Here is a 23,371-nt window from a genome sequence, read left to right as displayed (position 1 = left end):
GACACATTCGCATCATAAATCTTTTTAGCCGTTCTTTCATCATTCATTCGCTCCACATGACCGAACCATCGCAAAAGACCTTTCTTAATTTTGTCGATAATGCTTAACTCAGCCTTGCATTCTGCTCTAATTTCGACATTAGGGCACCTATCATACATTGTTTTTCCGCACATTCGCCTGAGGGATCGCATTTCAACAGCATTCAGTCTACTTTCGTCCCTTTTTTTCCAACTCCATGCTTCGCTTCCATACATTAGGGTTGGTACCAGAACTCCATTATGAACTGCTAATTTAGCCTCTTGCGATAGACACTTATTTGCTACGACAGACTTTAAGGCACCATTAACTCTGTTACCGGCACTAACCCTCCTTTCAATATCCTTGTCCATATTTCCATCTCTAGTAAACATACTACCCAGATATACAAATTCTTCGACCTGTTTCAAACTATCTCCATTTACTACAATCTTACATTCAGTCATAGTTACATTTCTTTCAAAGACCATGACGTTCGACTTTTGCACATTCATTAGCAAATCACTCTCCTTGCACACTTCGTAAACCTTTGTAACCAAGGATTGGCTCAGTATCAGGCATAGAAGAAACATTCACATTCTATCACTTCTTCACAATATTTTAAATAATCCCACTTCGCCTGTTTATCTGAGAGAGCTCATCCAACCTCTTTCACAACACGGACTATCTCTTCGTTCTAGTAACGAGAGAACTCTTTTAATACCCCGTCATCGCTCTAATTTTTTTGCCTCCTCTTTCACAGTAGTAGCCGCTCGATTGTGGAATAATCTACCCACTAATGTTAGAGACGCCCCTTCTTTATTTACATTTAAGTCAAGATTGAAATGTCACTATCTAAATATTTAAATTGTTCCTTTATCCTTCTTCTATCCTTCCCATCCCCTCTCCTCTCTTCATAGTAAAGTGTTATTTTTTTTTTATACATTTATTTATTTTTGTTAATCTTTGCTTTTAATTTTTGTATAAAATTGTAAGATTCAATATGTCCATATATTTATAATTTTCTGAAACTGAACGGTTTGGGTAGGTAGGAAGAAATTGCCTTAAGGCAATATGCCCGCCCTTATATGTATATTTATTGTATATGTATATAAAGTGTCAATAAATAGATTGCAGTTCCTCTTCGCTGTCAGCTAGGAGGACTGCGTCATCGGCGTACAGAAGGCAACTGACAGTAAGATTACTCATTTTCGCTCCCACATCCATACTTTTCAATTCTCTCATACATTTATCCATGTATATGTTGAACAACCACGGTGACATTACACATCCCTGTTTGACTCCTTTAGGGATGTCAAACCAGGAAGTTAATGACCCATTTACCCTTACACACGCTACACTATCTTTGTACAAGGAAGCAATAGCGCGGACAAGGTTGTCACTCACTCCATACTCCGATAGAACCATCCATAATTTTTTCCTATCAACTCGATCAAATGCTTTTTGCAAATCAACAAAAGCGCAAAAAAGCTTCTGGTTTTTCACCAAAAACTTTTCTGTCATATTGCGTAATGCAAATATTTGATCCATACATCCCCAATTTCACCTTACAGTATAATTCTTTTCTGAGAGAGGTTTTCAAACTAACCAAGAAATACTCGTAGATTATCTCGTAAATAATGAGTGAATTGAATTTCCAAACCTAAAAAGTAAATCATATTTACTTATTTGTATTTAAAAAATGGAAAATCTTTAAATGAACCTATGTATATTATGCAGGTATATAATAAACGTACGGTGTCCTAAGCAAGGTAATCGAATAAGAAATAGAAAAATTGCATACGTGATTCATCTTTGTATTGGTAATAAATATTTGTCATAGATTTTCTCCATTGAAAATTTTAGCTCAATTATTTAGGTGTATTTGAACCAACTAAGACACCATAAAATGCTAATTTTCTTACTTACTGCAAAAATTAAGCAACAGATGTATTTAACCAAAAGTGTTTTTCTGTAACATATATCAATTGTTGGTTATTGAATTATTATTGGTATTGAATCTCAAAACCAGATGCTGGACAAATAATCTTCAAATCAAATATCGAAGTTATAAATATTATTTTTAATTCATTAACCCAAAAAAACAGTTAAATAATTAATCACAAGAAATATTATCAGTGCAATGAAAACTTTACCCAAATCTAATCACAAGAAATATCACTAGTGCAATGAAGACTTTATCCAAACCTCTTTCACAGAGGCTAACTTACTTTTATATTTAAAAAAAAGTACTTCTTAAAATAAAAAGGCAATATCTGCTTTTCAAATACGTACATTAAAAAAACAATAAACAGATAAGCGGATTTAAAAAAGCAGTTAGGGAGGCAACTTTATAAAGCAGCGTGGTTAAAAGGATGATGAAAAATGATAAAAAATAAATAAATAAATGGTGCAACTCTTTGAATCAGTCACAGTATGAAGTAAAATACTCCTCCAGTTGATTCAAACATATCTCCTATACATATAGTTTATGAAATATAGTTGTCGACTTGGAGTTTAATGCTTCATACTGATGAGTGGTTATCCAATGTTGCATGTATAATGTACATAAACTTGTGACCAGGGGACCTACCACTTGAGTCGGCCGGGGAATCTTGTTAGTTTGTTCTGGTGGCAGCATCGCCTGCTGTGAAGAACCACAATACCCATGGGTTAAAAAAAAACAAGAAAAAATAAAAATGATGGCGGGAAAATAATACCAAGTCTTAAAACACAATGATATGAAAGTTAATGGATCTAAGTGAAATTTTATTTCATTGAGAACAGGGATGATAATTAGAACACAATTAATAAAATACAATGTGTTAATACAAGTATTAGGGTGTTATAAATTAGAGGCATAACATAAATCATTTAAAGCAAAAACATAATTTAAGCAATAAAAAATATAACTTAACTTAAAAAAGCGATAAGTACCTGCATAAAACTGTAACATTTGCTGTTAAGTTAGATTATCATAAGGATTATTAGTTTAGACAGACTTATTAATAATTATTATTTATAAATTACATGTACCAAATTATTCATCAATGCAATAAAAATGTAATATTCTAAATAATCCATATTTTAGTGATTTTTAAATGAGAGTAAAAATGATAGTAATTACAATAAACTCAGCTAATTATTAAAATGCAATAGTGTAAATCCAGTACATAAAATTGTTGAACAAGGAATGGGGAAAACATATGATAGCTAGAGTTATTGCATGTCGGTTCGCATGATGTTGCGCCACTTCTCATCGAATAATTACAGAGTATTTTAAACACAACCAAATAATAATAATCCATTGTAACTATGTATAAAAAAGAGTTTAACCCTCCCTCCCCGGTGATGGGTTAGCTATAGTACACATTGTGTCTAATAACTATAATATCTTTATAAATAAAATAAATATTGGGTTTAGATTTTCAGTATTCCTCCATTACACATTTACGTATCGACTGAAATATTTTTTTATAAAATAATAAGTACTTATTAGGCACATAAAAGCATTTTATCGGAAATCGGGGATAAATTACAAATATTATCAATTGTATACTTACAGTATACCAATGTTTCGCATTGTTGTGTATGAAGAAAATAGTAAAGAATTTACGCCCGTCGCAAAGTCAGTCACATAGTCCAGTACTAGCTACTTATACTTAGTAGCTCTCGGGAAGTTGGCGCGGGTGCACGTTTCGCCCGAGTCGTTAGCGATACACAATGGTTTTTTCATGTTTTAAGGAGTTAGATTTGAAATATTATTATCTTTTAATTAAATTATGGGTAGTTAAAGCCATTCCCTATAAACATTCCATTTTTCCCTTTTTAAATCTCTTATTTTTTTAATGTGTAGTGACTACACAGCACCGTAACGCGCGGGTGTTTTTAGGACAGTAAGGGAAAGGTTAAGGTTAGTAGATGCTAAATTAGTAATGGGGTATAAATGGTCTGACCTTTGGTGTGAATGTGGGGAGTGCATTGGGCGGCACGAAGGGTGTTGGGCCTCCCAGGCCTGGATGTAGGAGGCCCGGGCTGTAGCCGGGGTATCCTAGGCCAAGCCCCTGTCTGTACAGGGAGTCCATCTTGGTAATGTCTTTGAACTGTGGATCAAAAAGGAAAGAGTCCCGAATAAAAATATAAAGAAATCACAACTCCTTGTTAAAAATAAATATTTGTCAAGTCTCACTCTTAATAGTTCTTGTACGCTATTATCGCAAGCGCGGTGATTTAAAAATCGTTTGATCCTATGCTAAATGGATTCAATAAACAACTGTTTTTTGAAAAACAACTAATTGGCTATATTTTGAACAAAACCGAAATTCTCGATCATGGGATGTAATGAATGTATGCTTATGTTCCTATTTTACATTGTGCAGTAAATTTATTGGTAATATGTTTCATTAATTAATTGGCATAAAACCCGTGTAAGTGCATAAATTACACTTTGGAGATCTGGATTTTTTTTTGCTTGGAAACAGGTTTTTTTTAAAAATAAACTTAGTTTAAAATTAGACAATAGATCTGTTTAGTTAACTGCAATCATAGGGAAATGGAGGGCAGAGCGGAATATATTTTTTAAAACATATTCCGCAAAGCTACCCAGATGCACATACCGGATGCAGAACCCTTCCTCGCACTTCCTACTTTAGTTTCGTCTGGCTGCGGGAAGTAACCACGTCACATGTATGCTTTCTTTGTTTTGCTCTTATTTCTTACGAAAATACATCTTCGTCAAGGATATGAATTTCTGAATGAATATGTAAGTCCTATAGTTGTAGTCCTTAAAAACCCTTCTTACTGCATTTCTTTGTAAAAACAGTAATCTAGATGTAATTTTGTTTTCTTTTTTAGTAATCAACGGGCAAAGTTTAAAACATTGTTTGAGGGCAAAGTGGAAGGAAGAAATGTCCGAAAAAAGAACAAGAAGTACGAGATAGGCACGGGTAATTCTATTTTGAACCGGTTCAAAAAGCTGTTGAGCTGCAGCTCAAATTTGTAGTAGGCGGCTCACAGCTCACAGCGGTGTAGTTATTATTATTAATATGTATAATGTATGGGTTTTCGTAACCAAAATTCAGTTAAGATTCTAAAAACAACCATTACTCTGTGTCTTTATTTTGACATTCCCCCCTTCCCATGATTTGAATTGAAGATTCGTATTTTTGAAGAGATTTTAATTTTGTTTTTACCTGGCTCGATAAATATTTCACAAGAGATAAATAACATCTTTAAAAACGAAATATGGAAAGCCAGATTTTCGCAGGGCTTTACCAGTGAAGGATTATTTAAATGCACAAAACAATGTAACATTCGGAGTTTTCTTAAATTCTTCCATTTGTTGATTATTGGGAAGAAAAAGAGCCGCAAGATTCTATATAATTATTTGACCCACTAGAAAAACGCCGGAAAAAACTTTTCAGTGTTTATAATTCTTACCGGTTAGTTTTATCAGCAATTAGACTTCTTAGAATGAAAGAAAGATTAAGGGGTACAAACCAAGGGAGGCGGCGGTGGCGGAAACAGCTGCTGCTGGTGGTGGGGGTGGGGGTGCGGGTGAGGGTGCGGATGCGGCGCGGGCGGGTGCGAAGGAGGCGGCGGCGCGGGCGGCGGCAGCTGGTGCTGGTGCACATGCGTATGCTGATGCTGGTGGTGGTGCATCTCGGTGCGCAGCGCAAAGCCGCCAGGGGGCGGTGCGCCCCCCGCCACTGCGCCCGACGACGCGAGGAACCGGTTGTCCAGCTCGCGACGGAGCAGGTCAGCCGATGGACCTGAAATTGTTGCATTAAAAAATAACATATTCGCGGTTTCGTCGGCTATAGCTGTCATTTCCTAAAGGAGACAAGATTTTGACAGCTATTGCTGTCAGTCTAAATGACATCGGTTGTGGAAAGATGGCTTTGGCCTACGTGCAACGGAAGTAATTATATGCTAGGAGGAGATATTGCATCCCTATAAGAAATAGTCGACACCAAAAGTGTCACAGTACGTTCGTCAAATAAGATTTACTTCAAACCATTGACTAAGGTCTGAAGTGAAATATTACAAAAAATTCCAAACTTATGATATGGGTCTGTATGAGTGGATCCTATTAGAAGAGTGTCCGCAAACGAGGTGTTATTGTTAACTTTGTAGTTATCATTATTTTTTATTCACTTATTATTTACCACTCAGCTACAGTAATGTTATTTAGAAAATCTTAATAAAATTAAGTTTAGTTTGACTATGTTCAAATGTTTGTAGACAGGCTAGATTTCCTTCTTAGGGAGCTATTAAGACCTAAATTTGTCACAACAGAGAATAGTGAAATAGTGAATGTTATACAGGTGTAGTGGCTAAGTATTCCAGACAATGACGGGTCATAAGCCCTGAAGCCCTGAAGCCCTGAAAGCCTAGAAATAAATCCATATCCCTTCTCAAAAATGTTTTCCCTCTCTATTGTGACATATTTAGTTTAACTTTTTTAATTATAGAAAATCTTCTCTTACTTTAAGATTTAAATAAATAAATAAAATGAAGCTTAATCCCAATTTTTACAAAGTGCAATTTTTCCTAACATAAAAATGAACTGTTTTGCGAACTAGATTTTACTATATGTCTGTCTCTAAATGAAAAATACCACTACTCTTCTTCATTCCACATTTGCTCCTAGGTGGAGACATCTCCGGGAGACTATCCCCTGCCAGCAAACTTGTCTCCTCTGACACTCCCATGCCCCCGAGTTCCGCCCAATACTGACGAAAAATCATCATTAACTGTCTTCTAGGATGGCAGGAAGGCCGCATGTATGAAGAAGAGGCAACATGGATCGAGGCTCTCCTGAGGCACCCGCAGCACGTGACGAAGCCAGGTAAACCAGGTTTAAAAATACTTACCTGATTTTCTTATCTCCGTAAAATTATATTGAAGTTAAATATGTCATAATCGATTTACCAATATTAAAGATGCCTACTTAAAAGAAAGTGATAGTTATTTTTAAGGACAACGATTCTGGTTTGGGAACAAGTATTTATATTTATGTGGGAACTCCTAAAGAGGTTTTGATCCTCAGAGGCATATATGTATATCATATTTTCATCGAAATACACCCAAAGCGATCAGTTTGTATGTTCCCAATGACTATGCTAGAGCAAGAACTCACGCACAATTTTACGCACCCAGAAGCCGCAAGAATGCAAGTCAGAATTCACCCATTAATACGGCTTCTGCAGATAATATGGACATACTTTTTTGTACATATCAGCAGTTTAGCAGTTATCTACTTTCTATTTATTTCTTGTCATTCATAATGTTGATCCACCACTAAATAACCCATAAAGTAATGCTGACAATAATTAATTGATTAATTTATAGAATCATAAAGCCTGCCATAATTGAAACCATCAAATGAAATACATGATGAGTTGAGGAAACATTAAAACAATGATTACACTTACTAGATTGGAAGAGCGATTCCGCAGAAAATGGGTTTGGATTGGTGGGGGGTTGTGGTGCTGCTGACGGAGGCATGGGCGCTGCAAACAGAGGAGGGGCTGCTGCTGGAGGGGCGAAGGGGGCCCTCGAGCTCACCACTACAGGGGCTGAGGGAGGTGCGGCTACCACACTCGGAGAACTATAAAAGAAGCATTCGTATATGTTTTTTTCGATCAAAATTTCATAAAAGCAAAAATAATCTCTACCACATAATCAAGATCTCAAGAACAGACATTCAGAATAGCAGCCCGGGACTAAATTATTACACAAATGGTATAAAAATAAAAACACCACTCTCTAATAGCCATTATTATTTGAGGCGTGTTAAAATAATGATGGTAATCTCTACCATTGGTCAGACATGAGTTAGATAAGGCGATGGATGGAGAAACAAAAATACTATTGAGAACGGCCAAGGTTTTGAAGCATAAATGGCAGGGCAGTATCTCGTACATTTTTAACTCAATGTATTTAGTTCCACAACAACAACGGGAGTTTCCTTTATATTATAGAACAAAATCCATCAAACAAACCAAAATCAAATATTAATTTAAAATAAGCCAATAATTTACCGATTAATAACAATAAAATAAACACAGAGAATAACTTCTGGCAACAATTATTAAATAAAATAATAAATTATTCTTGCAATCTGGGAATAGTAGGTACTAAAAAAAACATTTATAGCATATTTAAAATGAATAAAGTGGAGAATGCCTTTATTGTTTTAATACGCCTCATTTAGATTTGATTGGTTCTTTAAAAAAAAATAAAGATTTTCTTTTATATCCCTAGTATCCTAAAATATTTTACTAATAAAAACTTTAAAACCAAAGGAAAATTCATCATAAGTATAGTCATCGCAAGATAAGAATGCCTACTTTTACACTGCGGTCACTTTGTGCGCGTAGGCATTCTTTTTTTGGCGATGACTTTACAAGATAACTACAAATATAACAAGTAAATTACCTAAGTCCCCACTGATGTGACGGAGGTTTTGGGGCAGAGGAAGACACGGGTATGGCAGGAACGGGAGGAACAGTCGTCGGAGGTAAACTGGGCGCTAAACTGGGTGCTAAGCTTGGTGCTAAACTTGGTGCTAAATTTGGTGCTAAACTAGGCGCCAAGCCCGGTACCAAGCTCGGCGCTAAACTTGGTGCCAAACTAGGCGCCAGGCCGGGCCCCAAGCTGGGAGGTAAACTCGGTGCTAAACTAGGAGCTAGGGTAGGGGCTAAGCTAGGGGCTAAACAGGGGGCTAGGGACACAGGAGCTGTGGGAGGTAAGGTGGGAGGGAGGGCTGGTGAGGGGCCTGATGCTGATACTGGAGTAGTAACGCTCGATCTTGACATGCTGCTCACATTGCTTCTGTGAATTTAACAAATTTAGTAAAAAAACGGGTGTCTTGAGTACAAATGATAATAATGTGGGTGTCTTTTGGGAAAATATTGTAAGCAAATAGAAATTCAGAATATATTACCCATAGCTATCTCTTTCCCTATTGGGGCTATGCCCCCTGGGGGAGTGGGCAGGAGGAGGTGGAGCTCCACTCGGGGTTTGCGCCCTGACAGTCTTTGGCGCCACGAGTGGCGATGATAAACTTGACCGCTGCTGAAAAAGAAAATAAATAAACATTGTAGTACCGAGCAAGACTACTTCGCTTAATGTAGGTAACGAGTTACTGACATACGAATAGAAATTTAGAAGTGAAACTCACTGTAGTGTCTGTGTTCCTGGGTGAGGCAGCACTGGGAGAGGCAGCGGCAGGCACGTACGGGGAATGGTGCATGGCGGGTGCGTAGGGCGCGTACAGAGGCGGGTAGCCGGGGGGGTAGGCGGCCGGCGGAGCGGGCCCGTGCGGAGCGTGGCCGGGCGCCGTGCCCACGGCCGGGGAGCCCGCCCGGCCCTCGCCGCCCGCCGCGCCCGCCGCTCCCTGGCCCGCGGCGGAGCCCACAGGCAGGGCGGCGGCCGGCGGCGCCTGGCTGGACATGGCGGGGTGCGCGCCGTGCCCGGACACCGGGTATTGGCCGTGGCTGGCCATGCCCGCCGGGTGCTGCGCGTGCTGCCCGTGACCGGGCACGTGCTGCCCGTGCTGCCCGTGCTGCCCGTGCGGGCCGTGCGGGCCGTGCGACCCGTGGTTGGGGAGCGAGACGTGCTGGCCGTGGTTCTGCATGGCGGAGGGGTGTTGGCCGTGGTTCTGCGGATGCTGGCCGTGAGAAGGAAGACCGGAGGGGTGGAAGTTGGAAGGGTGGGGATTGTGATTTTGCATATTCGCGGGATGAGAATTGTGATTTTGAGCGTTGTGCGGGTGCGGTGGATGGGAAGGGTGCGGCGGGTGGTGCGGGTGATGAGGAGCCATATGAGGAACGGGCGGCGCGGCTCCCTTGTGGTGGCGGTAGTCGTGGTGCGCGGCGGGCACCGGCGGCAGGAGATGGTGCGGCGGGTAGCCGGGGGAGTGGTACCCGCCCAGCGCGGGATGCCCGAGCGGAGGCCCCGTCTCCGTCGTGCTGCCGTTGTTGTTATTATTACTATTACTATTTACATTATTACTACTTATTGGTTTACTAGTCTGAAGGGATGGTAATTTAGTAGCGGGAGGAGTGTTCTGAGTTTTGGCGGATGCCGGCCTAGGCTGCGCGAGATGGTTGAGAGGCACATGGTTGGAGAGCGGTGTTATGTGCGTTGTTACAGGACCGTTCGTAACCTGAAACAATTTTATACATTAGTTCGGTAAAAAAATTAAAATATTCAATAAATATTTTTTAACGCAAAAGGCAACATGTATTTTCTTAGACTGAAAAAAATTTAAATACACAAATTTATGGCTGTATTAACGATTCTTGTTAGTGTAGCTCACCCCATAAAATATATTTTTTTATCGTTAATCATAATAAAGGCGTCATAAAATATAAAAATATACGCCATAAATTCGTGACGCGTTTCTAGCAATATTTTTTTTTATATAAGTACAATTTTTTCCGAAATATTGAGAAAATTTTTTTTTTCCCTTACAAAACAAAAACTTTCCGGTATGATCTCAGTAGATCAAATTTGAATGTAAAATAAAAAATGAATTCAATGTAGAGAAGTAGGTATTATCATTTAGAAGGAAAGTTGAAACCTTCGAGTGATCACAAACCAAACACGCCTTAAGGCCATCTAATCCACTTCTTGTTAAACAAACACCGTCAGAATGTTTCGGAATTAGCGTAGGCATTGTTCGGAATTACAAGGAGCTGACATTATTATGACACTCATAAATCATTCGCGTCAAATTAAATACTATTATCTTAATAGCTAGTACAACGATGTATTATACGGGTAGGTATATCATTATAATGAACAATGGAAACATACTCAATTGAGTTTGAGACAAAACAGAACTTCGGAAACCTTTTCTAAATGGCTACTTGCGGTGTAAACTCGTAAATTAGGTTATCCTCTACTCCAATAGCGGACAATTAAACTATTACATAACACACTGGAAACTGGAATTCGAGGGCGAAAAGGGTATACTCGCATGGTATCTATACTCTATACAACACAGTGCGTCCAATAATACGTGTTTATAAAATTTAGTAGGCGTATGAGCGAGTTAGAACAGTTAGTGGTGAAAAAAGTCTGCTGGCTACTTATCATTCATGGCTTACCGACATGAAAACCTAACGAGAAAAAAATGTTAACGTCACACGAACGGGAGACCGTAAAATCCGCTCCACTGCTAGCAAATTTATTGCTCGTGATAAATGTAATACATTAGTAAATACTCGGAGAGCCGAGGCCCGCGATAAATCAAGCCCGCGAGAGACGTATTTTCAAGTCATTACACGACCAATGCTACTCTCTGGCTTCAAATAAAGATTTCCTTTCATTTGGTTTTTAGGATTCGACGAAACGTTTAACATTCTAACGCCGCGCCGAGATGGAGCATCCGTACTTTGACATGTTCTTAGAACTCAAAACAGTCTTCTAAATTATTCATAAAAAATCAATAACAATCTACGTCTTGTAATTTTGAAATGTATAGTCATGGAAATTAAATAACAGGTCTTCGGGCAGGGGACATTATATGCGAAATCGAAGAATCGCCCTTTTTTTGATCCTCTAATTTCTATGAAATGTAATAAAAATGAACGCAATCGTTTGTAGCTACATACAAATCAAGGGTAAATTTAATGAAAGATTGGCCGCACTGCCAAATTTTCATTTCACGTGCACGTGTGTTAAAAACCCAGTAGCTTCTGATTAAAACACCTTCTTTTGAAAACATGCAATAAATATGCAGTCACGAAAAACAAAAATAAATTAAAAGTAAATGGAAACGTAATGGAATAATAAATTATTTCACTAAAATGAATCAGACAAACTAACCCCAACACCCAATACGTGATAATATTATATAGCCTGCTATAAATGCATAATTTGGGACAGCATTATCACGCAGTGTAATAATTTATGTATATTATGATAATCCTCGATTATAGGACATGACAAATATTACGAGGTTTGTCAACACGCGGTGAATGCTAGAGTCGAATAATTTTTTAGCTTTGATATGCGTGATAGAAAACGAATGAAAAGTGATTCTTCCGATAGTAAGTCATAAATTTTATGTAATTATTGTATTTAATAACTGCTATCAAAAAAGCACATGAGCACAGGTTTATTACTAGAATTACGAGAAGGATTGCGGACAGATAAAAATAACATAAAAACAGAATAGCTCTCATAAAACAAATCCAAAATAAGACTAAAAAAAAAAACGAACGCCTAAAAGACTAAATTTATACGATCAAGGTGCATTATAACACTTTTCTACATAGTATATTATTAACATTCATATTGACAATAATTGTAATTATTATGTACGCGGTATTTAAAAATTAAGATTTTAAAACGAAATATTTTCTCTAAGCTTTTTTTAAATCACATTTTCTTCTGAATATGTACTACTTTTAGTCTCTAAATAATATTAAAAATGAAATTTTCTTATAACAATACAAATACTCGTATACTTAAATAATAAATACTTTTATGGCATTATCGTAATCGCAAATTTTGCGGTATATTTTTTATGATAAGGCGATAAAGTCACGTACTTTACTTTAGCAATAAAATCCTTTTAAAATACACAATAATAATATGATTGTATTTTAACGACGTAAGTGCGGTCATAAAACGATAATGTAAAAATCAACATTTTCAATAAAATGCCAAGAGGGATTTACATTCAAATATCATTTCCCCTCTGAAAAGTTAATTTAATTTGAATCAATAAATGCGATTGTGAAAAATGGTCGGTATTTATTTTGTATTTATTTTTTAAATACCGGGTTCAGTGTAGTCGTAAAATGATCGGAATTAAATGGCTATAAATGAACGTAGTATAGCAGTAAAATTATAGTGTAGTAATGCACGCAGCTACAAACCGTAGGCATTTAGGCCTACACAGTACACACTACATTCTATGTATAATATTTTACTATACATATCAGGGCCGCGATTATGAGCGGCAATCTTCATCGGTATATACTGAGACGGTATAAACTTATATCGATATTTATGTACGAAAGTGTGTTTATTTGTATTTGTAAATTGAATGTATCTTCGACGGTAGCCGGTAATTGAACATGGTTAGAAAAAAAAATGTAAACATATTCTATTTTTCATATAGAAAACCTAATTTTACTTTGCAGATAAAATTGAAGATACATTTTAACTTCCTATCAGAATACGTACCCTGGGCCGCGATTATGATGGGGAGCTAAGGACGTCATATCTTCACCATATGTAAAGTTGAAGATAAATTCTCTCGAGCGATTACGAAGGTACCGACTTAAAGTTTTGGGTAGATACATCGATAAGTAACAAGGGGAACATACGTTACGGTACACATATCTACACACTAAAGTGACATGGCTTCATTATGACGTCATAGTTGAAGATACATTCTCCCGAGCGATAACGAAGATACACCATCGACTCCCCCCCTTCAAGTTTTGATGCAAGTACATTGGTTTGCACCGACGGGTCTAGTACCCCTCGATATGCATATCTACACATTATAAAAGACAAAAAAAAATATTCCACCGAGTAATTTTTCCTTTTTATTAAAATTTTTAATCGTTCTGATGTTGGCATCTTTTTTCTTGAAAGCCTATTAAAAATATGAGCAAGAAATAAGTCAATTTTGAAGTCGATTTAAATTCTAACATAACTATCAGTTTTGAAAACGAACGGCTAGATGCAGTGTCTAGATTGGTTAGATGTTGTCCTCTTAACATGTAAGAGCATCTAAGCGTAAAATGGTTATTACTATTAAAAAAAAAATAGTTATTACATTCTATCCATCTGTTTTACTATCTTGCTGAGTACACGAATCGAGACGTTAAAGGAATCGGCTTTGTAATCACTCGGTGGATAAATACAGACGATCGTTAAGCATACAGTCATGATGATTGTCAAGTCATATAAAAATCATATTTAAGCGAGCATTTTTTGCTTGATTTGAATGGGATTTATTGAGAGTATATAATAGATTTGAAGTGGCCACTTTTTATCACGTAAGTCTATTTAAAATATAAATGAGATTTAAAAAAAAAATTAATTGAGTAAGGAACGCAGACTAAATTTTCGGGGTCATTCATTGGTTGAATTCGATCGTATGATGTCGAGATGACAAGTCGGCAGAACATACCGAGGTAGATAGAGATAGTACAGAAGTTAAGTATACCGTCTCGGTATGTACCGATGAAGTAGCCTTTATAATCGCGGTTATAGCCGGTCGACTGGATCATTGGATTGTAACGAGTTAATGAGGATGAAGAAAGAAAACCAGTAAGGTAATTTTGAATACAATAATATGTATGTAGATACCTACTACATATTTACTTATTTCTGCACAATGCACATTCTTAACTGACATTAACTCATTTACTTTTATGGTTGGCTAATTTATATAGCGAATTTTTTGTGAAAATCACCTCGAGGGCGCTGTACAATAAATAAATATCCCAGCACGTCTTGCAGCTACAGAGCGCATAGACTATTGGGATTCTAGTTAATCCTTTCCAATTATGGATATATTTCAATTATAACAGATAGGAGCTAGATTACAGCACGTCTTGCAGCTACAGAGCGCACGGACTGTTGAAATTCTAGACCCCATTTACAAAATTTAATATTTGAAATCGAGTGGAGATAATACGTCCGCCAAGTAGTGTAGTGCTTGGAGCGTTTGCTAACCGTGATTAAGGTCCCTGGTTCGATTCCTAGCAGAATCGGCGTGATTTTTTTTTTAAAGACACCCGAAGCGTTAGGCTAATCACCTTACCTTCATATAGTAGTTGATCGAAATACGCTGCATTTAGTGCATTAATATGGAGTGCCCTATGCACCGCATGGTGAAAAAATGGAAATAATGATGACGATAGTGATATTTTTAAAAAATTGGGAGATTTTGAAATCATTGATTTGCGACATTTTTCCTTTTGAATAGAATGAAACATTTATGTTTGGAGAAGATCAAATGAAACTCCAAGCATTATTTATTAGCAAGCGTTGAGAGGAATCCATTTAGAGTTTTATATACACACAGTATTTACTGCATAATATTAACAAACAAATTAGGAATTGTAAAATATGCAGAGGGCGGTAATGACACCATTAATAACACTTGCATGGGCGCTAATTCATTAGCTCGCTAATTGCTAACGTAAATGCAGGTATGCTTTGGCCAATTTATAAACCCGCAATGTTCATAAATATTAATTACAAGAGCCGTACAAAAACTGGAGCCGCGCGAGCATTCAATTACATTTTGACATATTCGTAAGCGAAGGAGTGAAATACAACTAATTACCGAGTATTATAGGCACTGAGATGAAAATGATAAGGTGTATCTACCATTCATCAATTTTAAAGGTAAACACAACTCAATATGACTGCTAGATTTGCGTGTGTAATATTAATAATTTATGGATAATGGATAATGGATAATGGATACAAGGAACGTGAAACCGTCAACATAATAAGTATAAAAAACATTAAATTCGTACGCCTGTAATCGATCTACATTATATAAAATGTATTTTCAAAAAAATAATTAGTTTCTTACTGTTAACGGAGGTAATATTTTTTCGCATAAATATTTCGTTTAAAATATAGGGTGCACGAATAATACTGAAATACTAAATACCAAGTAATTATTTTAATATAAACCTTCCTTATGATAGAAAAAATCAGGAAATGGGTGATTTTAATTTTATACAGTTATAATTGACCGAAATAATTAAATTGATAAAAAACAATGTTTAACTACATATAGCCCTAGTTTATGTATGATGACTAAATAAAATATTCAAATGTGCGTACTATCACGAATAAACATGGTATGTTTACTTGGTTTACCGACGGGCACATACTCATTAATAAAGGCTATTTTCGAACGAACTGTACAATAAAAAATTCAGATTGAAAAATAATTTGTTACCCGAATACCTGTTTATGTTCAGTAATGTTCAGTAATGTTCAACGTAATAACGAAATTCATCGCTATCCTGTGAGGGGAGATGAATGTTCTAGACTTCCCAAAACAAGAATCAAGGTAACTCAGAATAATCTGTATTATGAAGGACTTACGACGTTAAAGATATACTGGGTCAATCGCAAAGTTTCGTGAAATAGCTATGGTTTTTATCAAAAACAAACATTCATGTATAGTAAATAGGTAGTGTCATCAGAAAACGTCTGAATGAATAACAAACAATTTGTTGAAGTTATTAGTCTATGTAAAATGTATCATATTTATAACAAGGAATTAGATAGTGTCATCAGAAAGTCTTCATTAATAACAAACAATTTGTGAAGTTATTATTCTATGTATCATATAACAAGGAATTAGGTAGTGTCATCAGAAAGTCAAAATTAATAACAACCGATTCGCCGAGTTCTTTCTTCCGATTTAATACTCAATTATAATAATTAATAAAACTATTGTTTAAATCTTTATATTAATTCGTCGAATTGAACAGCAAAGCTGCTATTAAATACTCGTTAAAGATGCGAATAGCATTCATTATGACGAGTAGAATGCATAATTAATTTTTAAAAAGGGAAAACGTAGAACCATTTACGGAATAGTGATTCTGCGTCATCTAGTATGATGAAGATTGACGGCTGAGAGTGGGGGAGATATGTTTTTACAAGATAAATACTAATGATGAGATTCAATTAACATACTTTACGTAGACAATTATGTAAATGACCGCACAACAGAAAACCTAATGAAACAAGCACGATTTGTCGGCAACTACAAGGCAAGTGAAGTGACTTCTTTTTATACTACGATTCAATCAAGCGAACCGAAGACTATTTTAATGGATTCTTATATAAATAAAATGTCAAGCAAACATTATCTGAATTATTTTTACATCTGTTAAATTGGACGTGATAGAATTCATTATTACTCGTTTTATTTATGTGAAAGAAAACTTATTAAATATATGAACGCAACCTACATAACGTAGGTAACGAGTGAAGATGTTTTCAGGAAAAACGAATGCTCGGGTGTATATTCAAGAAGGTTATAATAAATTCATCACATACTTTTGTTGCGGTTTATCTCGACATTGTACGCGACACTTTTACCGCAGTATGAAATAGGTACTAGGTACTGTATGTAGATAGAAACAGCAAGCAAGCACCAGTCAACATATATACATTTTGTACATACTTTGAAAAATAAACGTTACAACAGTCAACCGTCTCGGTTTAAATGATATCATTATCAGCGAGAAAGTTTTACAGGAGTCACCTAAAACAAATATTTTTCATTTTACTTACGCGGGGAATTTTAATTATAAGATAAAAACGGCATTAACATCACATATATATAATTATCTTTAAAATATTCGCTGTTCATAATGATTGTAAACGAACTCACAACCGCGTTAAATAATAGATTGACTGTGTAATTTAATAAACTGCTTTTGCGGTTGGATATTCAATAATGTTGTTTTGTATTGAATGTAGGCTTTATTATCCCGTACAAATAAATAGTACCGAGTATTACTTGCGCAACAAATAATGTTTGTGGGTAGATTGGAGAGTACGCATTATGCACGTTGACTGAATGTTGGCGGTTAAACAGGCGTACATTGTATTCAATATTCAATTTACTCGTAATTTTGGCACAGGACGTTAACTTAAACCGCAACAGTTGCTAAATATCATTTAAAGCATTTTGTTATTTAAATAATAGGCAGACAGAGTAGGCAGTACCTAGTACCAATATAAATACGAATTAAATTGGTGAAAATATGATTAAATTACAAACAAGAATAACGAAATATTGAAAAGGTCAATTATATCATACAACATGAATAAAAACATTATCAAGTACAAAAAGATAAATTCGGAAGTAAATCAGATCGAATATTGACAGATGGAAACTATAATTTTAAGCGAACAAATAATATTTTACTAAACATTAGGCGGCCTCCGCGGTGTGGTGGTTAAGACACTTGACTTCCACACGGAAGGTTCCGGGTTCGATTTCCGGTGAGAACACAAAAAAGTAAAAATGCTATTTTTCTGAAGCCTGGGTGTCTGTGCTGTAATTAATCACTACAATTGGGCCTCCTGGCCTGTCGTGGTGCAAATAAAGTAAAATAAAATGTTTTTGTAAATTTCGTTTTTCCAAAAAATAAAACTAGAGTTGTGAATTTCAGAGAAACATGCAAAATATACTCTGCAGACGATGGGTGTAACAAAGATGACTCAGTTATAATATGTGTATCATAACGTATTAATATAGAAGGAGAGTTTATAATTATCTTTATACATGTACATGTTCGGTGATAAAACCAGTTTGAAAAGGTAGACGATTGTACATTATTAGTAATTTGAATGCATATTAATTTGGCATCATAAATAAAACATAATGTTGGTAGTTGGCATACAGTTTGTTATGCAAAACGTTGATCCGCTATTATCTCGGATTAAATCGTAAATTTAATAATAGTACATAGGAAAATATAGGTACAATATTTGGACAACACGATCATGTTTATACTGTCAGATTAGCATGTAGTACAATGAACTGAACACTGAGCAGTGAGCAGTCATATGGCAATTGAAGGTAATTGATTTGAATGCAGACGTATAATCCCGCTCGACCGTGTTATTATAAGGCATTATGGAATTGAGAGGTAGATTAACGAACCCGAGCTGGTGTTTTGAAACGTTAATACGTCAGTTAATTTATTTAATATCTGAAATGGAATAAAAATTAAAATAATCGCATTAAACCTAACGGGAAATTACGCAAACACGACAGAATGATTAATGTTCACTGCGAATGAGAAATGTGTGTTTACATAATGATTTATTATTTTTATATAGGGAGAAAAAATGTATCACAACTTTATACGGATCCATTAAGAACTTGTTATTGAGAATAGGAATCAATTAGTTTAATATTACATTCTCTTTCATGGAGCTGGAAATATACACAGTAAATATATTTATGTACACGCTAAACCAGCACGATACTCTGACCATGTTTTAATTTAATACTAGAGGTATTAGAGGTTTATGAATTAATGTTATTTTGTACGTGACAAGTTATTCAATTTATTGTAGAATGTAATTAAATGCGTAGTAGCAAATTTTATAAACACGTTATAATGTTATGATGAAATCGCTCGAGAATTGCCTATGAAATTAATTAGGTATCATAGAAAAAAATTGACATACGGAAGAAATGTCCATTTCTCAGTGATATTAAACAAATATTTTCCCCATTGTAAGATTGGTTGATAGAATTGATTGAGTCTGTTGAAAGACTCAGACACACATACTTGTCAAGAAAATGTTTTGTTAGAGAAACTATCTAGTTACGAAAATTAGCTAAGTGTATCGTTATCTACCAAAATTTAAAAAAAACATATCGTCTTTGTAAGTTTAATGCCGTGGTATGAACTAAAAAATGTAAATACGTTTTTTGGCGTTTTCAGTTGAATCGTACAAGCCGCATTGATTGGTGTATTTAAATTTCGAAATTGACCAGTAGACTGCTGGCATTCGATTAAATTCAATTCTGCGAATGAATCATTACTAAAGAAGCAAGCAATACCGCCTATATCCCCAAATCCAATACAGCGGATGAGACTTTCTATATTTGCGTTAAGGCAATACAGTGAATACGCCATGCACAACTGCCACAAGTAACTTCGTATAGACGCATGAGATAGTAAAAATAAACTTTCTAATATAAATAAAACAAACCGCATTGAATTTTTTAATTTTTAAGAAATAGCAAGATTTTTTGTCCCTCCTGAACATTTTGAAAAATGCCGTAAATTCACGGCCAAGGATGCTATTCCAAACGCTCTCGCGGCCGTACAAAAAACTTTTATCTCGCGTGTTTACATACAAAATACGCGAGATAAAAGTGTTTTCTACGGCGCGAGAGCGTTCGGAATAGCAGCGCAGGGCCGCGATTACAATGGAAAGTTAAGGACGTCATACTTTCACCTTGACGGTACACATATCTACGCACTAAAGTGACATAGCTTTATTATGACGCCATAGTTGAAGATAAATTCTCCCGAGCGATAACGAAGATACACTATCGACCCACCACCTTCAAGTTTTGGGTAGGTAAATCGGTATGTAACGACGGGTCTAGCACCTCACGGTACACGTATTTACTCATAAAGTGACAAAAATTTGTTCCACCGAGCAGTTTTTGCTATACATATTTACTATTTATTTAATTTTTTAATTGTTCCGAGGTGGTCAGTTTTTTTCTTAAAAGCCTATTTTAAATATGAGAGAGAAATAAGTAAAATTTGAATTCGAATTAAATTCTGACATAATGGTCAGTTTTGAATCCCAACGGCTAGATTCAGTGGTTAGACTTGCTAGATGCTGCCCTATTAACATATAAGAACATCTATCTAGCCGTTAAAACGTTGCCACCATATTTTAATTTTTTTTAGTTTTAATATTTTTCCATCTGTTTTACTATCTTCCTGAGTGCACGTTTCGAGATGCCAAAAGAGCCGACTTTGTAATACCTCGGTAGATTAAATACAGGCGAAAGTTAAGCATACCGTCTTCATAATTGTCAAAAGTCATGTTCAAGCGAGCATTTTTTGCTTGAATTAGGATTTTTTGGATTTTATAGTCGCTTTGAAGCGGCCACTTTTTATCGCAGAAGCCCATTTAAAGTTTAAATGAGAACAATTTAAAAAAAATAATTAAGTAAGGAACGCGGACTAAAATTTCGACGTTATTCATAAAAATCAAACTAAAACCAAACCAATAATTTGGAACGTTTTTGTTCTATGCAATAAAGCTTAAGGGCTTCTCTACAGAATTATTACCTTAGTGTAGATTGTAGATACAAACAATATGCGAACAGATACAAGGCGTGACACAAAAATATAATAAATGTACATATATGGAGGCTTCTGTTTTTGGAACGTGTCTACAGCACGTAACATTATACACCTGTAAATAACTCACTCGGGGTAAATGCAGAAGGCAAAATGCGTGTTCTGTTCTCCCAGCGAGGGGCAATTAACTGTTATCGTCGCCATCTGAACGTAACGAGAGTTAAATAAAAGGAGTCAAAAGCACAACATACTATCGACACGCCAGGATAACCATCTGTCGGCTGACGATAAGGATTAAATGCTAAATAAGGTGTACTTCACCCCCTGGTTTAATTTGATTGACACCATCTTCATATTTCGAGTTTGGTTATGCAATGGGAACACATGGTAGTTAATTTGTGTTTTTGAATTATCCAATCCATCCTCGATTTATGTTACAAAAACAGTCAAGTAGGTAGGTACTGGTTAAATAAATAAAGAGGGTATTATTACTAAATATTCTTAAAAACTAGCATTGCGTCATTTATGTAAGTGAAAATTTCAGGGGCCCTGTAGTTATTATACGGTGAATTTATTCATGTTTAAATTCGTTTAATTTGTTTGATTCTATAATAATGTTGAACAGGTATGACCACTGTCGATAGCACCGCACCCTTCTCATATATTAATAGCCAGAATTACAAGTATATAGAGATTAAGGTCTATCGTTATTAACTTTCCTTTGCCTTGCCAAATTCAAGTTTAGGACAATGCAAACGGGCCGAAAAAGAATATAACGTAATCAGAAAAGCCAGAGAAAGAAATGGAGAGATAGTAATCAAGACCGGTGGATATTTTCACTGGCGATTATACGAGTATCAACAGTTAACTTGACTTACTGATCTGAGCGTGTCCGTTAATTATTGATTACATTTTAAAGTACTTACAAAGCACTATGTGAACACAGTGTTCGAACACAATGCGGAATGTTATTTTGCCGCTGTTTACTTTCCGGCTCGTTTGTGGTCAAATTAATTCATAATCGGCAGATTCGTATAAATTATTCACTAACCAATCAGGATGTTTATGAACAGCGCTAAAATAATCAGCGGAAACTATTGCGGGATTTATAATTTGTATGAAACAAAATAGCTAAATAAGGCATTTTCCTAGTATCATAAACAATTGAAGATAGATATAAACATAGGATTATCTATAGTATATATATTAACCTATCCACACACGGATTATTACGAAATATTATAGCTTGTCCATTTCGAACAAATCCCATTAACAAATGGTGTATTATGGTAACACAGAAGTGTTTGCTACAAATCTATATCAATAAATTACTAAGTTGACATTCAAGCAATGACAGGTTGAGAGCTCCTAATACGGTTTGCTGATTTACGCGAATACAATTTGTAGATAAAATACGTCAAGTAAAATAAACACATCTTAAATGATAAAAAAGCCGATGTGTCAAATTAAGAAATATATTAAGCGCCAATAAAGAATAATCATGCATTCGGGTATTAAATGACGATATAACGTCAACTCAATCTCCAGTAATGGGTACTTAAAGTACAACATAACAAGCTTTTAGAAGTATAAAACAGTAGTATAATTTAATGTCAAGACGGATTATAGGCACTGGCGCTGTGATGGTCTTTCTTCAAATCATTCTACATCGGGGGCAGTGCAGTAAAATACTATTTTATGTCAAGTTTCAGCCGAAAGCGACATTGAGTCGTGTCAGTAAAAATGCGTCCACTGTCCACTGAGTCGGGGTGTCCAATGCCCAGTCTACGTGCGACGTGGGAAGATGCTTCCTGGGAACATAATATTTAACATCATCTAACCCACCACGAAGGAGCAATCCGGGTTCCATAACGAAAATGTGTGTAGGAGAAACCAGGAATTAAGTAATAACGTAAAAACCATCGCATGCATTTCTTATCTTTTGACGAATTAGGACCTTTGTTAATGACCGTTTTTATACCGTGAAAACGGGCCGGTGAGAAACGGAAATCCTTGTTGACAATCCGTTAATTCATACTAGCCCATACAAAACTGTCCAACTTAGTACACATTTCTTGCAAAAACGGTCGTTAACAACGGGTCTTAAGGATTCAAAGTTTAGACTGGTTTTAAACCAAACGAATAAAAGTATTAAAAATTTGACAAAAACAGGAAGATACAAGCGCCTACATTACACCTTCAGTTGAATATTTATACTGTAAATGTTTTGACACAAAATGATCGAATTCGAACACAATTGAACCGTGTCATACAATTTTATTAATTAGTGGAAAAAATATCCCAAAAGTTTGTGGTAATTATTCGGTAAATTAAAATGTCAGAAATTTCAATACGACTTCGTTTATGGGGCCATTATCACATGAATAATCAAATAGGATAAAAACGTTAAATTGCATGCATTAAAAATGAAAAAAAAAAACTGTAGCGGATATTGGCTACCGTTATACTCAATACTCATATGA

General features: G+C 35.7%; 1 protein-coding gene across 1 annotated transcript in view; it reads right to left on the bottom strand.

The window, feature by feature from the left end:
* Positions 1 to 2,608: 2,608 nt before the first annotated feature.
* Positions 2,609 to 23,371, bottom strand: part of LOC148277422 (uncharacterized) — a gene marked incomplete at its 3' end in the record, with an annotated part of 226,641 nt that continues 205,878 nt past the window's right edge. Inside the window, exons 6-12 of the mRNA XM_088232903.1 lie at positions 9,203 to 10,189; positions 8,966 to 9,096; positions 8,458 to 8,853; positions 7,452 to 7,627; positions 5,515 to 5,786; positions 3,972 to 4,118; positions 2,609 to 2,662 (exon numbers count right to left, since the gene is read on the bottom strand). Coding sequence (XP_088089029.1) covers positions 2,609 to 2,662; positions 3,972 to 4,118; positions 5,515 to 5,786; positions 7,452 to 7,627; positions 8,458 to 8,853; positions 8,966 to 9,096; positions 9,203 to 10,189 — 2,163 coding nt within the window. The remainder of the gene's footprint in view (positions 2,663 to 3,971; positions 4,119 to 5,514; positions 5,787 to 7,451; positions 7,628 to 8,457; positions 8,854 to 8,965; positions 9,097 to 9,202; positions 10,190 to 23,371) is intronic.

The sequence above is a fragment of the Micrasema longulum genome, unplaced genomic scaffold (genome assembly GCF_059751315.1).
Source record: "Micrasema longulum isolate JH-2025_06_02 unplaced genomic scaffold, ASM5975131v1 h1tg001036l, whole genome shotgun sequence".
NCBI classification, from domain to species: Eukaryota; Metazoa; Arthropoda; class Insecta; order Trichoptera; family Brachycentridae; genus Micrasema; species Micrasema longulum.
The sequence above is the reverse complement of the archived record's forward strand: the minus strand, read 5'-3'. Positions and strand labels throughout refer to the sequence as shown.